A 17,216-nucleotide genomic window follows, 5' to 3' on the forward strand; every position below is an offset into this window, starting at 1 on the left:
GTTCACACAACTTGGCTCAATGATTCCTCCATATTTTCTTTTGAAAATCCAAATTTTCTTTTTGATTTTGAAGAAAGATAGGCCAGTGTAGTTTAATCTTAGGTAAGACAATCAGTTATGTAATTCCGTTGGGTATTACAGAACTTAAATTTCTTTCAGACACCTGCACATTTTGTTTTCAAATCCTCTAAATTTTGTACACAACTGTGATGATTTTCTCATTCATTGCAGATATTATATAAAATATCCTGGAATGTAGTAAAATATAGGTTATTTATGTCATCTCTCACTTATTGAAAGATAAAAATGTACTTTGCATTTGACTCTTGAAGACGTATCTTCTCTGAGAAGCTGTGTCATGTTGTTATCATACAGTTTAGAAACAATAATTCATGGCCGATTGAAGCTATATGACAGTATCTAAATTAGCCAGAGAACTCAAGAAAAAGCCTAGCTTCTCCATGGTCATGCCAGTAAAAAGCCTGCTTTGCAATTCAGTTTAAAAAATAAAGCAGACCTTCATGAGACAAAGAAATAAATGGAAAAAAACGAACTTGAAAAGTTCACTGTCAAACAGATCAGGGAAATATTTTTGCTGTCTCATATCCTTTGAGAGTTTCTAGTAGGCTTACACATTTATTGCCCTGTTAAGAGTCTCATAGGTGAGTTAAAATGTAAGGTAGGAAACAACTTTTTATGTGCTTTACTGCAGAAATCAAATCATTAAGCAATTTTGGTGAAACATTTTTTTAGGAGAGAAAGAAATGGAAATTACATATTTTTTCAACCTAAGATGCTTCTGATCACTGTTTACACCAATAGAGCATTTGAATGCAACTCATCTACTTACCATGTCAAAAAACTAGATGGGAATAGAAAAGTAGCAATAAGAATTATATCAGCTGTAGGGAAAGCTGTCACAAAAGGTTTGAGAAATAAAGGCGCTTAAGGTTTGAAGGCAAAAGTGAGAAAGTAAATAACGTGCTGTGTAAAACAAGTAAACTGGCTGTTCTTAACAATATAAACCAGAATACTGTAAGGAAAAGCAGACATATTTGAACTGGTTCTGACAGTAATTTCTAAAGGATTTAGAGGAGTGCGTTTGTGTGATTATCCTGTGGGACTCATTTCTGGTGAATGAGAAATCAACACAAGGTGTCTGTTTTTGTAAAGTGGTCAAACAAAGATCTTCAGAGTGTCCTGTGTTAGATTTCTAACATAGTAGCCTCTTCTAGAACTGAGAAACTGTTCACTTGAGTTGTGGTGTGGTTTAACACCTTGAACAAGTTGAAAATGAGAGATTGATCTGCGACATTCACTTTCTTCTGTTTTGGTACTTTTCTCTTGCTGAGAAGGGAAAGCTGATGTCCACTATTTGCCCCAGCTGCTCTTAGCAATCTGGATTATTTAAATATTAATAATCTAAGAATGGCACCCCTCTAATAATAATATTAACAATAATAATGGTAATATTTTAAATTTTGTGCAATTAATATGTTTTAAATATGTGAAGATAGTTTGTATTTGTAGATATTTTGTACTAATTACAGTAAAAATGGGAATATTACCAATTGTTTCTCAGTGGTAACTTAAATGGGAAATGCAGACAGAACCATAGACAAACAAACATCCTTTCCTGTGTCCTCCCTAACTGATGTAGATATTTAATGATTTGCTTAAAGAAAGATGGCCAGTTTGGATTTTTTATTTGATTTTTAAAATGAAAATACGAACAAAAATTTGAGCATCTCATTGAACTTTCTTTAACAAGATTTTCTGAAACGAAAAGGAAGACGGCCTTATTTCCAGGCACTCAGAAACCTAGAGAAAAAGTTACACTTGTGAGCAGAATCCTCCCTTAGAAGAATGTAAAACTTTTAGACTGTGATTCTAAATCAGCTAAGCCTGTCAAATATGTATTATCTACATTACCTCTAGTAGCTAATGCTCTGGATAATGACCATATGAACTGAGTAAAGGCAGAGTACTGAGTTCCCTGCTATACTTTTCCAAACTTTAATAATTGTTAGAATCATGGATGTAGTTTGACAGTGATTTATTTAGCAGTTACCAAGAAAATATATTTTGGGTCCTATGCAGTAGAAAAGTGAGCAGCTAGTAGTTATTCACTAATTATTACTTAAGAAACAAATCCCCTCACATATTTCCAAAATCAATCAGAGGTGACATTTTTATCTATCTTACAATTTACAGAAACATTATTTCAATGAGCAAGCTAATCTGAAAATGATGCAAAAGATGAACTCTAAAGAGTGTGTGAAGGCTGCATAACTGTTTCTGGTGATTCTAAAGGATTTTGGAAAAAGCTCTTGTAGATGAATAAGTGTCTTTTGACTAGCAGGGTGTCTACACGGGTATATAGACTAATTCTAGACTAATACAGACCACTATATACAATTTATTCTCATAATTTAAAAATATCTTTGATTGTAAAAGTCTAACTGGAGAAGACAAATTCTTGCTCCTTTAGTTATTATTTTTTTCTTTCTTAGTGTTCTTTAGAAAAATTGTATGTGTATGAATTCTCTGTTAATGTTTGTTCACATACGGAATTATGTATTTATTTAAATAACTTTAGCTCCAAGACACACATATATAAAATTTGGAAAATCATCTGCCATTGGCAGATGTTTAAATTAAGTATATTTGTAGCTGTACTTTTAAAATGAATTTATGCATCAATAATATGACATAAAATTTGTGTTTTTCTTAGATACTGATTAATAGAATCTATATCTCTCAGAATACTGTTTTAAAGAATTAATTGGAGGAGAATTAAAGCTGCTTTTGTTCATGATTTGTATATTTTTACCTAAAACATATTTGTTTATTAGATGAAAATTTAGCAGACAACATTTCAGGAAATTTTAAGAAATACTTGCAAAATTCCCATTAAAAGTTGACTGATGTCAAGGGTTGTCAGCCAATCCTTACTTTGAACAATACAAAGACATAAAAATCTCAGTGTGATGGGTGGTTGACAGGAAATGTTTACCATCTTTGCCAAGGAAATTAAACTTATAAAATGAGGCATCAAGCACAGCTTTAAAGGTAAAAGCCTCAGATTTCTGTCCCTGGAATAAAGAAAACTTCTCTTGATATAAACTTTAAGAAGATTTTCAGAATCTTTTAAAGTTCTGTTAAATTATTAAACAGCAACAGTTTATACCTCTTAATAAAAAACCTAAATATTGGTCATGTTCCTAAAAAAGTCTATTCTGGTAAATGCCAGTAAACTCATATGTTGTAAAACAACATGACTGAAGGATGACTGAAATGGTCTTCAAATAACTTGGTGGCACAGGCAGGGCAAGGCCAGTCCTCTCTGCTTGCTCTTGTGTTTTGGCAGCACCTACAGCAGACTGAGTGTTGCACAGAATATTTAAGCAGGACTTCCTTATTTAATACTCATCTTTTAAAAGGCATATTGCTCCAGTGCTTATAGAAGACATTGGGGATGAAAAAGCTATGTCCATAAGGAATTTAGAGCTGAAACAGGCCAAAGAGAAAGATGTCATGAAGAGAAGTGTATGTGACAAAATTATTTTCTTTCTGTTCAATTTTTACTCTGTTCTCCTATTTACTAAAATTTTGTTCTGTGTTTTCAGCTGCCATTCCTCAGGAAGCACTGTTATTACTTAACTTTTTCTTACTTGACTGACCCAAAATATCATTCTTGCCGTCTAAGCTGGAGGATGCTCCAGCAATACTCAAAGATTCTGAGAAGTCTGTGACTACAGATGAAATTGTGGCCTTCTTAGGGAATAATCTGACAGCCTTGTGCTGGGCCAGCTGGTGAATCTTCTTAAAGCCTTGCAACTGGCAGTCCTACCTGCCCCAAAGGGGAGGTCAAAAAGCTGTGTTTGTGCCTGCTGGCTCCTGCTGGAGGAGATCTGCTCTAGTTTGGGTACTTTGCTACTGGAGAGATTAGGATGGACCCACCAACCTTAAGAGTGCCTCAGCAGGAAGCTTTAAACTTCCACTTGAAGGTTGTTGGTGGTGAAGGCTTGCTGTTGGTGATCTTTCACTGTGGATTTGAAACTTCTGCAAAAATTCATCTGCACACATCCTCAGGAAGAACGGAACACTTTTCTCCCAGAAATGTGAAAAGAAATATATTTTTCCCAATTTTTTGCCTGTTAATATAAAATTTTACTTTTGGTTTAGTTTATTGTATCAAGTGGAAGTTAATGCCTTATGTAGTTTAACCTGAATAAAAATAATGCATAGATACTCCAAAGAAAAGCAGGCTGAGACTGAGGTTGGAGAAAGGAAGTTTCTGCGCCCATCTCTCTGCTCTGTTATAGAAGTTGTACTCAGGTGTAATTGCCTTCATGTCAAGAAGTTTATAGTGCCCTACAGCTTCTGCAATACAGTTGATGACTCCATAACAGCAAATGTATAAATGCCTAAACTTTCCTTAAAAGTCACTGCCGGTGCTGGAGAAGAAAGTAATCCTCCTCAAGAGGCCTTGAGAAAGGTTTAGTAGAAGACAAGTGCCTTTTTATTATGTTTCCGTATCAACACACTCTACGAAGTCATTGAAGAAACAGCACCTATATTCTGTCAGTTTTCAGTGGGAAATAGGTATCCAGTTACTGCTTTTGCTCCTAAAAACCCTCAACAAACCTCATAAATTCCTGGTATTACCACGTGTTCTCTTCTTAACTTGAAAAAGAATTTAAACAAAAGACCATTCCAAAAAATAAGGAATTTTATACAGGATGCCAGGGAAAAATACTTGTGTTTATTTGCAAAACTCTTTCATGATCCATGTGTTTTTGTCATTTCTGTTTTTATACCCCATGCCACAATTTCCTACTGTTGCACTTTTTAGGAGAGCCTTATTCCAGCATTCATTATTTTGTTTGACGTGAACACTCCTCTTCATTTCTAGCATTCAACAGAGACCCTGACGTAAACGGCCTCGGAAACTCAACTCTCCTTTACCTGTTCTCTCATATTGAGTTTATTAAGCAGCAGATGGCCAGGGACAACGTGCAGTTTGTCAGATTTGAATCAATAGACCTCCATGGTGTGTCAAGATCAAAGAATGTTCCTTCTCGTTTTTTCCAAGTAAGTTTTTTATTTTCTAGTTGTATCTTTATGTGTTTTCATGCCCCCATCCTTAAATTATATATTTTTTCATACTGCAGGCAGCAACTCCAACTTAGAACAAATTATCTGTTCCCTCCCCTTGCTCATGTTCCCAAAGGATCTAGACTCCTTTCGTCACTGCAATCATTTATTCCTCCTCTCCTCCAAATACTAATCTAATTAGATAAGGCTAGTAATTTCAGTTCTTTGAAGTTCTAATTATCTCTACCCTCAGAAATATCTTTTCAGATTCAACACATTATAAAACTTTTAGTTTGCCAAACATTTCTAAATTGAAAAAAGAAAGGAGTAAACACTGAAAGAAATAAAATCACTGAAAATACAATAATTTTAGTTATGAAAATTGTCATAATTATCAATAAGATAGGAAAATATCATTGAGTTACACAATGATTTAACAGCAATATTTGCTGTAGTAATGATTCAGGAAATAAAAATCCAATTAGGAAGCAGGATAAATTAGGTAACAGTGTTCAAGGAGGGAGAGGTACTACAATGGGGTAGTCACCTTGACACCTTTTTCAGTGCCAAAGGGGCAGCTTAGACATCTTGGAGCAGAGATCATCAGAATTTGGTTATGAGTGTCACACATTGGTACTGTTGACTGCCACCTGCTTAAAAGAAGACTTCATTCATTCATTCATTCATTCATTCATTCATTCATTCATTCATTCATTCACATTAAGAGAAGCCACCATATGCAGTTTCCATATGAAATGCAAAATTGTCTATTTTCAGCTCTGAGATTTCTCCTTTCTGATTTTGTTCAGTCTCCTGTGCTCACACAAATGGCAATTTTTTCTCTTAGAAGAATAAAGGTAAGGTGTAAATATGAGCCAAATTTCACTTGATAGAACTTGGCCTAATTGTAGCTTTCATCAGAAAAATGTTTGACCATAAGGGAAGTTGTAAAGGTGCTTGATCAAAGGTAGATGATCCTTCCTTGGGGTCTTGCCTGCATTTCATCTTCATTAGTTGAAACTTTCTGTTCAAATGGAGAAGAATGTATAATTATGAATTTTTGTCACCTGTAAGAGGTTCCCTGCATTTTGCCCAAACTTTTTAAGTTTAGAAAGTGAGATTTTTATGTTAAATATTGCATCTGAAAAACAGTATTTAAAGAGAAGTTACAGCCTGAAATGAATTTATATGAGTCTTGTGTGGTCACTTGGGTCTACTTAAAAAAATGGTAGCTAGATAGACTAACTGTAGATAAAAGTCTGACTTGCAAATTGTGCACCTAACTGGTGATACCCATAATTATGTAAAAACCATGCAAGAAAAGTGTTGAACAATTTTTTGTCCTTTATGAAAATTTTAAAAATGATCATTGATGTCAGAATTTTCATAACAATCTTGCAGAAAGTTGTTCTGCTTTATAAAGACACAGCAACTGGCTCTTACCCTTCACATCAGTGATCACTGCATTTTAGTGTTCTTTTTCAATAATATCATTGTTCTACCTGAGAATCTGAATTTTTTGTCTTTTACATACAAAAAAATACCATTGAGCTGTTTCCTGGTTTGGTAATATGTCATTCTGCTCTGTGTTTAGGAGAAAGCAATTCATGGTATTGCCATGCCCAGAAGTTACCTTGAACTGACGCTGAATCCCAAAGATAATGAATTAGAGTACATAAATGCAACCAATTTCAATTGTGACATAATTCTGAACCCTGATTTATCAACATTTCGAATACTACCCTGGACTGAGCAGACTGCAAGAGTGATATGTGATTCCTTCACCGTGCTGGGCACCCCACTAATGACCTCCCCAAGGCACATTGCCAAGAAACAGCTGAGCCAGCTTCAGGACAATGGCTTTTCTTTGCACTCTGCATTCACTTATGAATTTTGTATTTATGGCATTACTGAGGTTGTAAATTCAAAGACAATATCCTTTCCTGCAGCCACGATACTAAACAACCATGACCAGACTTTCATTCAGGAGCTCATTGAAGGAATGTATTATGCTGGTGCCAACATTGAAAGCTTTTCTTCTTCCAGTGGGCCTGGGCAAATGGAGATCACATTTCATCCAGCGTTTGGCCTAGATGCAGCTGACAGTGCCTTCACATTCAGAACAGGCCTTAAAGAGGTGGCTAAGAAGTATAACTACGTGGCTAGCTTTTTCTCAGAATCAGGATTCTACAATTCGGGGGCTCTATCACACAGCCTGTGGGACCTGAATGGCCAGAAGAATTTGTTTTCTGCTGGTTATGGAGTTGAGGAGCTCTCAGAGCTTGGAAAAAACTGGTTGTCAGGTCTCTTGGCACACACAGCAGCTATCAGCTGCCTGATGGCTCCTACCACCAGCTGCCGCAAGTCTTATTCTAAGTACAGTAAAGAATCAAAAGAAACTGTAAATGCAAAGTGGGCATATAATGATAACAGCTGCGCCTTTAATGTCAAGTGCCATGGTGGAAAAGGCACTTACATAGAGAATAAATTAAGTTCTGCTGCAGCAAACCCATACCTGGTCCTTGCTGCTACTATTGCTGCAGGTCTAGATGGAGTGAAGAGAGGACTCAGGTATGATGATATGCTTGAGGAGGAAAATCACACTGCTGATCTGAAACACTCCTCTATCCCTCTGAAACTAGAAGATGCTCTGGTTGCACTTGAGAAAGACACGTGCATTAAGGAAGCATTAGGCGAAACTTTTATCCGATACTTTGTTGCCATGAAACACTATGAGTTAGAAACCGAAGAAATGGATAGTGAAAGGAATAAATGCCTGGGATATTTTATTTAGAAGGAGCACTCTTCTGTAGTGATGCCGTGTAAATGCATACAGTGAATGGCTCAGATTCTTGAAATTAGTTTTAAATATAGTTAAAAACATTTTAATGCTTTGAGATTTCCCCTCCCCCCCTTTGTATAGTACATGGTAATTACACTTAATTGTCCATATACATTCATGCAGCACAAACCTGATATATTAATGAAATGGCATTAACAACCTTTTAAGAAACAGGTGGAGGGTTTTTTGGCAGACCTGCTGGTGAAAAGAAGAAAAGAGAAGGTGAAATGGACAAGAGCAACTATTCAACTGTAACAGGACCATATAACATGCAGAAAAATGGGAGTGATGGGGACAGTGATGAGGAGTGGGGTTTAGAACTGGGGAAGGTGGGGAATTTCATGTTCAGCATGCTTGTGGCATTTGTTACAGCCTATTCAGTAACTGATGGGTTGCTAAACCAAAAGAATATAAGTTTGATTTAAAACATATCTTAGTGAGTATAAACAAAAAAGACAGGATGTATTATATAGTAATCTATACATCATGAATTCTGCTGCTGAATGGAGTTTTCAAGAATTATAGTTAATAAAAATATTAAAAGAAATCAAGTGGTGACTTGAAATGGGAATAGTTAATGGAAAGTCAGCAGTGTCAGGCCACTTTGCAATAAAAAAATGAGTTGGTTTTATATCTGTTTTGATGGTTAATGGGTTAATTCAGATTTAAATTGCAAATGAGGAAAAAAAAAGTCAAAAAAGACAGAGAATTTAGAGCTTAAACTGTACGTTGTGGGAAACTTGATTTTATCAAGCATACAGAAAAAACCTGAGAGGAGCAGAAAGAGTAAGTTGAAACAAGAAAGAAACATTGAAGATGCAAATTCAGAGACTGAAAAGTCATGGTTAAAACTGAGGGACAAAAGACTCAATCCTAAAATTAGAAATGGCAGCTGGTGTAAAGAAAAATAATTTTTAGGAATAGCAGGAGGTGGGGTTTAGGTTTGCTCTTTGTTCTTGTTACTGCTGTCATCCTTTGTTATTAAAGATAACCTTTGTTTCTTACACCACCTCTGCATTAACAATGATTTCTGGAGTTCTTTGTCTCATCGCAATATTTTGATCTATGTGTAGGAATTTGTCAGTGAAAGTTTGGTCATCAGTGGAGTAAAAACAAGATTCAGTCAATGCCTCTGTCAACTTGCAGAATTAGGAAGGTGTGAACAGGAATGTGCTACTTGCCTACTGATGGATCTCCCATTCTTCCTCTACAAAGTATTGTACTTGACATGTAGCACCTGGTACCCTAAAGGTTTTTGTGTGATTCCGAAGAACTCGTTTTATACTCAGGTAGCAAGAAGAAATAAATAATCTGAAGAAACATGATGAATTCCCATGTCTGTGATTGGTGCACGGATTTGATTCTCCCTCTTACTCTCATGACACATTTTTGAATGCCCAATTTTCAGGCATATAGGGGACTACTTCTCTTTGCTAGAGGCTAATTTGCATTGGGCATATATTTGCATAGCCTTGCATTTAAGCAGAACTTCCCATTCTGAAAAAAAATCTTCTGTTTTGCTGCCCAAGCACTTCTTCGGGGGCTCTGGAAATCTGTCTTCTCTCTTCTCTTTCTGGTTACTTACCATTTTACAAGCTTTTGGCAGAAGACACACATAAAAATTTACTTGCTCAGAGAGCTTACTTACCGTACTTAATATTTAGTCTCAGCAGTCACACAGATTAATAGTTATTCGTTAGTGTGGGTTTATAAGACACTTTCTCATTTGTCTTGGATTTATAATTTATATGCCACTGTATACCTTAAAAATATATATAATGGACTTCTACAACTGAATTTAATAAACATAAAGCTTATGATATAAAGTTTATTATACATACTACATATATTATCCATATATTTTTTTATCACAATATTGAAAAGATAACATCATAACTAAACTTCTTGCTATATGTCCAACTACCTGACTAGATTGACAGAAAGCCATTATTGATAAATCAAAAAACATCAGGTGTCTAGAACTGATGTTCTACAAGTTATAATCAGTTATAACAAGATAAGGTAAACCAGTAAAATAAACCTACAGGTATTTTCTAAGTAGTGACTGATACTCCTTGATGACTCATACTCTGAAAAGACATTGATATATGATTAAATGGAAACATTTCATGTTTCTGGCAAATTAATGATTTTTTTTTTAAACTAGAAAGTTCACAGATGGAGTCTGAAGCTAGTGAGTCCCAAATTTTGGTCAATATTGTTCAATACCTATTCCTAAATATATTCTATATAATCAAAATAGAATAACTCCAACTCTGTCAGAAACTACAAAAACATTTATTTCAACTTATTTCAAATTAATTTTAAATTTGCATGTATCCCCAACTAAGTTTTCATGCATATTCCTTAGGAAGACAACAAGAAAAGTTAATTACTTCACTCTGCTCAGCTGAAATTAGCTATTATTGAGTGTTGTGTCATTAACATTTGATCTTCAAGTGTTGCCTGAAATTACTCTTCACTCTTCTACAGGTCTGAGGTCAATGTCTAGAGCATTATTAGTTAGATAATACAAATATGTCTAGTGTTATAAAATAAAAAAAACCCAGCATCTGTAATTTTTCATATGCTCCTGATGATTTTTCAGGGTCATACAATCATAGAACCTTAGAATGGTTTGAGCTAAAAGGAATCTCAATACTCATCTAGTTCCAAGCCCCTTGCCATGGGCAGGGACACTTTCCACTAGAACGGGTTTTCTTGGAGCCCCACTCAGCCTGGACTTGAACACTTCCAGGGTGGGGCCTCAAGGGAGAAATATGTACTTGAATGAGAGTAAAAGCAGGATACTACACTGAGACAAGGATGTGAGGAGCCTCAGTTTGTGCTTGTTCAGAGAGGAATCTGGCCTGTGTTCATTTCACCAGCTCAGCATTGTATAGAAGAGGCAGATCAGGAAATATTAACAAGGGTATAGCTTGCAAAAACAAAAACCTGATCATTTTGCTCAATTAAATTCTTCTCAGGATTTGATAATAAGGTGACACACTTCAAAGACATGCAGATTTATTGGAGAAAATCTGAGCACCAAAGTAAGTGAATACATCTAGGTAGGACCTATTTACCTGGAATAATTGAATTGTGTAGCTCAGAAAGTGGAGACAGAGTATAGGTTTTACTAATGGTTTCCAGGCATGTAGAGGGTGTAGCTAAGGAGCAGAATACTATCTTTTCTTCCTATGTGTTACAGTTAAAACATAGCAGCAGGTTTTCATAAAGGAAAATTTAGATTAGACAGTCTGGAATACATCAGAGTGTTAAAGAGAATGAAACTGGAGCCAGGTAGATGTCCATGGAAAGTGGCAGTGCTTTGACAAGGGACTCCATAGTGTAATTATGATGCACTAAGATAGTATATCCTGATGCATGGTATGTTCACAGTGTTTACAGCTATAATAGCATGGCTCATTTTTATTGTTTGCTGGGTCCCATGTCGCTGTGAGATCATTGAACAGACTGTTGCATATTTTTTTAGGAGATAAAAAAATATTTTTAATCATTATTTTTAATAATGATTAATTTTAAATAATAATATTTTTGTCATTATTTTTATTTTTATCATTTACTTTTTCACATTATTTTTAATGAGAGAAATCTATCCATGGTGAGTGTATGGAAGAAAACATACCAGAAGATACAGAGCAGCAAAACAGTCAGAAAAACTGGTGTACAGCTACACTTAGACATATAATGTAATGGAACACTGGGTACACAGTGAAAATGTAGTGGAACACTATAATATCATTGCTCAGGAAAATTTTATGTTGAATGTATGCGATGAGAAATGGAGGTACCTCATACCCCTGGTGCACATCATGACTTGATCTCCTTTGTGATGTAGGATCCAAAAAATAATACAAAAGCTACAAACCTCTTCATACAGTAGCTCATCTTCTATTTGGAAATGCCATTCTTCTAACCAGGCTTCAGGTTTCATGAGATATGAAGAGAGAATTGAATTTGTTAGCTAACATGTCTCCAGCAAGTCAAGGTGATGATGTCAAGTACCCAAGTATATATTCAAATTTTATTCTTTCAGGCTCCAGCCAGAGGGCAGCAGTGCACTGTGCAGTGTTCCTCTGGGATCTCAAGCTGTCATGCTGTGCTGAAAAACACCCATTAAAATACATCCATATGTTTTATATATGCACTTACAATATTTCTTAAAAAAAGACAGTGTGGCAGCTGAAAGCTAAGGCATATCTTTTTCATTGGTTTAGCTAAGCTAATTATCTATTGAATTTGCATGGCCTGTTCAGTAAAGGACCATAGATCCGAAATATTGCTTTCATTCTTGATAACAGCATTTAAATCTTAGTCTAGTAAAAGGTATGTATCTATATTTATGTGTGAGTGTGTGTGAGATCTTTAGGTGTATCATCTTTAATGGCATTGCAACAAAAATAAAAACAATTTCATGGCAATATTCCATTTTTGTAATGTAATGTAGTCCATTAGTGGAATTTATTTCATGTTTCCATCTTACTTAAATACTTTGGGAGGTCTGCTTGCTTACGGAGACGTCCATTTTACCTATACTGTTGTGTCATTTTTTTCCCCATCTGCAGGAAGAAAATCATAAATGCATAGTGAATAAACACACCCTAGAAATACCTATTCCAACAACCTTTCTATTTCTGAGCAGAAACATAATTTTACCCAGAGTTTGAATTATTGAAATTTAGATACACATTCTAGATATCTTTCAGCATGTGGGATAGCCATTTTTAAGTGGTTCTGACTACATATATCCATATGGCTTTGCTCTGCAAGTCTGCTACCACAACTCACATTTTTCAATATTCAATTTCTTCACAAAGTTGCAGTATTTAAGTCTAAGCAATCCTTTTCCTCCAACACTTTTTTTGCAACACCTTTATGGCTTTTTGGTTTAGTTTGTTTGGTTCTTTTTAACTAAAGAGCTCAATTATGTTCAAATTTTTCAAATTTATTCTCGAAATAAAAATTGATACTGCAGTGTTGTTGCAGAGCATTAATTTAGCTGCTCTGAAACTCTGCTGTTTTAACACATTTGAATACACTGTCTGTGGAAAACACACCAATGCAGTCCCAGGGTATGGCAGTAAAGGAAGAGGAGAGGAGCTATTTGCAAGCAACTCCACTAAAACTGTTAGTGTGGAGCAATGGGAGAAAGATGTGAGGAGGACTGAGCAAGTGCAAGTGCTTTGTGCAAGCTCTAATTCATCACCTGAGAAAAAAAGACCAGCTCTTGGATGAAGGATGACTGCTTGAAAGTGAGAAATCACTTGGATGAGTTTGCAAATACAGAGCAATTTTTTTTTAAATTGAAGGTATACAATCATGTTTGTCCAATTTAATCTGTAATTTTGGAGTGCCTTTTGATTTCTTTGCTGACACAAAGCTCTCATCACAACAACATCCACAAATAGAGCCTTCTACCATCTCACACTGACTATTATGTTCCATCCTGGTAATGTTATGTCCTTGGTTTTTTACCCTTTTTGTTATTGATGTTGTTTCATTTTGGGTTTCTTGTTTTGCTGCCACCGTTTACAGAATTGCAGCTACTACTGACACTGTTTTGTGTCTCTTCCATGCACACTCTATATGAACTTTATGTAGAATACTAAATTGGATTCAAAGCTATTGGGCTCAAACTCACCCCAGAGAATTTTAGGCACTTTATTGGCACACCTCAGTTAGGAGCTTAGCTCCCGTGCACGTCTGGTTGTTTACTGAAACAGATAGAAATTGCCACAGGGCAAAAAAATAAATTACATTATTTTATTTACTGTATTGTTTAATTCTCAAAATTAGGGCTGAGGACAATACTACTGAAATCTGATTTCTTAGATATTGTACAACAGTGTACTGGGTCTGGTTGGGATGGAGTAGATTCCCTTCAAAGAAGCCCAGAACAAAGGTGCTGTGTTCTGGATTTATGAGTAAAACAGTGTTGGTAACACATCAGTGTTTTAGCTACTGCTGAGCAGGGCTTACACTGCAGCAAAGTTTTCTCTGTTTCTCACTCTTCATCACCAGCAAATAGACTGGAGTCAACAAGAAAAAACTGGGAGGGGACAGAGCTGCAACAGCTGACCCAAACTGACAAGGGTGATATCATTGATATACAATATAACGTGCTCAGCAATAAATCCAGGAGAAGTTTTTTCAAAGCAGCCATGGCTTGGAGACTGGCTGCACTCTGATCTGCTTGTGGGAGGTGGTGAGTGATTGTCTGTATGTCACTTGGGTTTTTTCCTCCTTGTTCCTTCACATGTTAAATTGTCTTTACTCACAAGTTCTCCTTGTGTTTGCTCTTCCATTTCTCTCCACCATCCTGATGGGAGGCTGGGTGAGTGAGCAGCTGTGGGGGTGCTTAGTTGCTGACTGCAGTCAACCTGCCACAAACTGTTGCTTGGAAATTTGTGACCCTGGCCTAAGAAAAACCTAGGTGAAAACAGTGTATAAGCTAAAAATTTTGGAGTTTTTGGAAATGGGAGTAATTGATGCATAATGTTGGTGATATTAGGACTTTTGTGGAAAAGGTGAACAAGTCATGTTTTGTGACACCTTATTAGTGTCTGGATTAGAAGTAAATGTGCTTTAATCCAGGGTCTGTGTTCTGAAAACTTTTTTATATTTAAATATTTAATTGGCTGCAGATACTTTAGCACATGGTAGCATCAATGGGTTATTGAAGTTCAGCCTACTCTCCAGCAGGACTCAGTGAGGACATCATTAGAGGGTCACAGCAGAGTTGCACAGTGAAATTGTTTGTGCCCTCTGTAAATCAGAGCATTTCACACTGGAGCTACAGTTACAGTGCATGATACTGGAAGTGAGCAAAAAGAACCTCCCAATGAAGCTACACCATAAGGTTCTGTATATTGTACAGCAAATCAATATAAATTTACAACAGAATTACATGCTAAGCATCTCTGGAATATGTGCTAAATCATGGAGATTCACTATGAGCTTCACCTTTAAGCTCCCATGTAATATACAATAAATCACTAAGTTACAGCAAGGCCCAGCAAGCACCTTGCTTTATTTGGGCTATTATTATTACTGCTGTAGTGATCTGGGGGTATCTGTCACTGACAGGTAGAGTTAAGGAAAATGGTAAATCAGTTTGACTTTGAGGATGCACATGGAATGTGGCCACCAACTACTGCATCAAATTTGTGCTTCCTTTGGGATGCCCACAATTCTGCTTAGAAATGTGGTAGCTTTGCAACACAGAGGGACATAGTAGGAAAAGAATTTTAAACATCAGAGGGTGGCCTCTTTAGCACAGGCCTGTTCTGCACATTGCTCCACCACTGCTGACCTGCTGACCTTGCTCGACAGTGAGGATGAGCTAATCCCAGGGTTCCGTTGGTTGCCTTAATAGCATGTGCATTTGTTAAATAAACAATTGAAAGTAAATTTCAGTTCTCCTTTGGGGATACTTCACTAGACACTGGGAAAACAACATTCACAGGAATCTCTGCGAAACATCACTTTAAAACTTACTTTAGTTTTGTTTTGAGGAATAGCTTCAGATCAGTCACATTTTCTTGTGACTAATATTTTCTAGTATTTTTACTGAAAACTTAGGGCAGTTCTCTCAAGGATATATGCATACAGAATTGTTTACACTCTAATTTTGGTGTACTGAGGGTTGAAAGGGAAAAGGGAACATTCATGCAGATATACAGGCATCAATAAAACCAGAAGAATGAGAAAAAAAAGCTGATGCTGATTGTGGAAAAGCAAAAGAAAACAGAGATCATATGGCTGCTTCAGGCAAAAGGCTTCATCCTTCATCCAATGTATACTTGGCACATGACCCATCAACAAAGAAGTGGTTGTGAAGGATGCCTCTAGAGGCAGTTCCCAAGGGAAAGTTATTTTGGAGATAGCTAACAAAGCTGCTTTGTAAACTACTAATGTATCACAGTTAGTATGTTGATGCAACTTCCCCACTCAGAGCATGTTTTTGACCTTGAAGTACGCATGACCAACAGTGTCAAATAATGTCATTGCACTGAGACATCAAATATTAGTTAAAGAAGCCACATAGACACCAGTGGTTACTCAGTTAGTGGTTGGCTTCTCTGGAGTTGCTGTACATTTAAGCAATGAGTTAATCTGACATTTTAAAGAGGGCCTGATTCCAAGCACTCTAAGCTCTGGAACAGTCACTGCATGCTACAGGACTGATGTGTGATTTCTCCTAACTTATCAAAGAGCCAAAAAGGACTGGTACTACAATGGCATCCAGCAGACAGCAGCTTTCCATCTGCTCAGCTGCTGCTTCAGCTCAGTACTGCTGGATCTGAGAAGCCTGAAGATCCTTTCTCTGTCCCATGGGTGTTGCAGTTTAAATGCTGCTGTCATCCCCTTGCCTCTGTGCCTGACTCCAGACACCAAAACGTAACCTACCATTTGGATCAGGGCTCAGCCAAAGTCACTTTTAGTATCCTATACATTGTTTATTGCTTTCTTTTGAAGGAATAAAAGGGATTAATATATTTCTAAAATCTAGAAGCTGTACAAGCCATTTCTCAGAGCCTCTGGGTAGCCTTTGCCATTGCAAGAATTCTGGATGGCAGCAACATCTCTGTGCTGTCATTTTGCTTGTTGTACCATTAAAACCAAATGCTCAGTGCTGATTTCAGAAGGAGCTGTGTGGAATGACAAGCAAGATGCCAATGCCAATCTGGTATAATTTTCATTAATTCTTGAGATGCCACAGAGTATCAGTGGGTCACTTTTGTGGGTCTGGGTTACTTGTTCAGAGTAAAATACATGGTTGAAACGTCTGCACTACCCACCTTGCTGCTTTGATGAACAGAAATGGATGTTACTACATCCTGATAGCAGGGGGACAGATATTTTAACTGATCCTGTCAGAACCAGCCATGCAGCTCATACTGCTTGTGTGAGATGCACTCTCCATTTATGTACTGCATTATGCACCTTCACAAATTACAGCTTGCAAAACAAAACCTGTTATGTCTTGTTGAAACCAGTTGATTAATCACACAGCGTCTTCCTTGCATTTTACCTGCTATTTGTAACCACAAATCTTGGAAAAAGACAGGTGTCAATCATTGTTCTCTGACAGCAGAGAATGTACCTCTCTGGGTGCACTGTGTGAGCTGGAAAGCTGTTGCTTCATAAAATCATGATCTTAGGGAAATTACAGTGAAAGAGGTATTGAAATATTTGCTTTGTCAAAGATGATCCCAAAGGCAACTTCTTCTAATATTTTCTGTCTTTC

General features: G+C 36.5%; 1 protein-coding gene across 3 annotated transcripts in view; it reads left to right on the forward strand.

Moving 5' to 3' along the window:
* LGSN (lengsin, lens protein with glutamine synthetase domain) overlaps nt 1-7,894 on the forward strand; it is a 60,020-nt gene extending 52,126 nt beyond the window's left edge. For all 3 annotated transcript variants that reach the window (XM_059469486.1, XM_059469487.1, XM_059469488.1), the window contains 2 exons: nt 4,919-5,097; nt 6,695-7,894. In XM_059469486.1, the coding sequence (XP_059325469.1) occupies nt 4,919-5,097; nt 6,695-7,894 (1,379 nt within the window). The remainder of the gene's footprint in view (nt 1-4,918; nt 5,098-6,694) is intronic.
* Nucleotides 7,895-17,216: the final 9,322 nt, after the last annotated feature.

This window comes from Ammospiza nelsoni, chromosome 3 (assembly GCF_027579445.1).
Source record: "Ammospiza nelsoni isolate bAmmNel1 chromosome 3, bAmmNel1.pri, whole genome shotgun sequence".
NCBI classification, from domain to species: Eukaryota; Metazoa; Chordata; class Aves; order Passeriformes; family Passerellidae; genus Ammospiza; species Ammospiza nelsoni.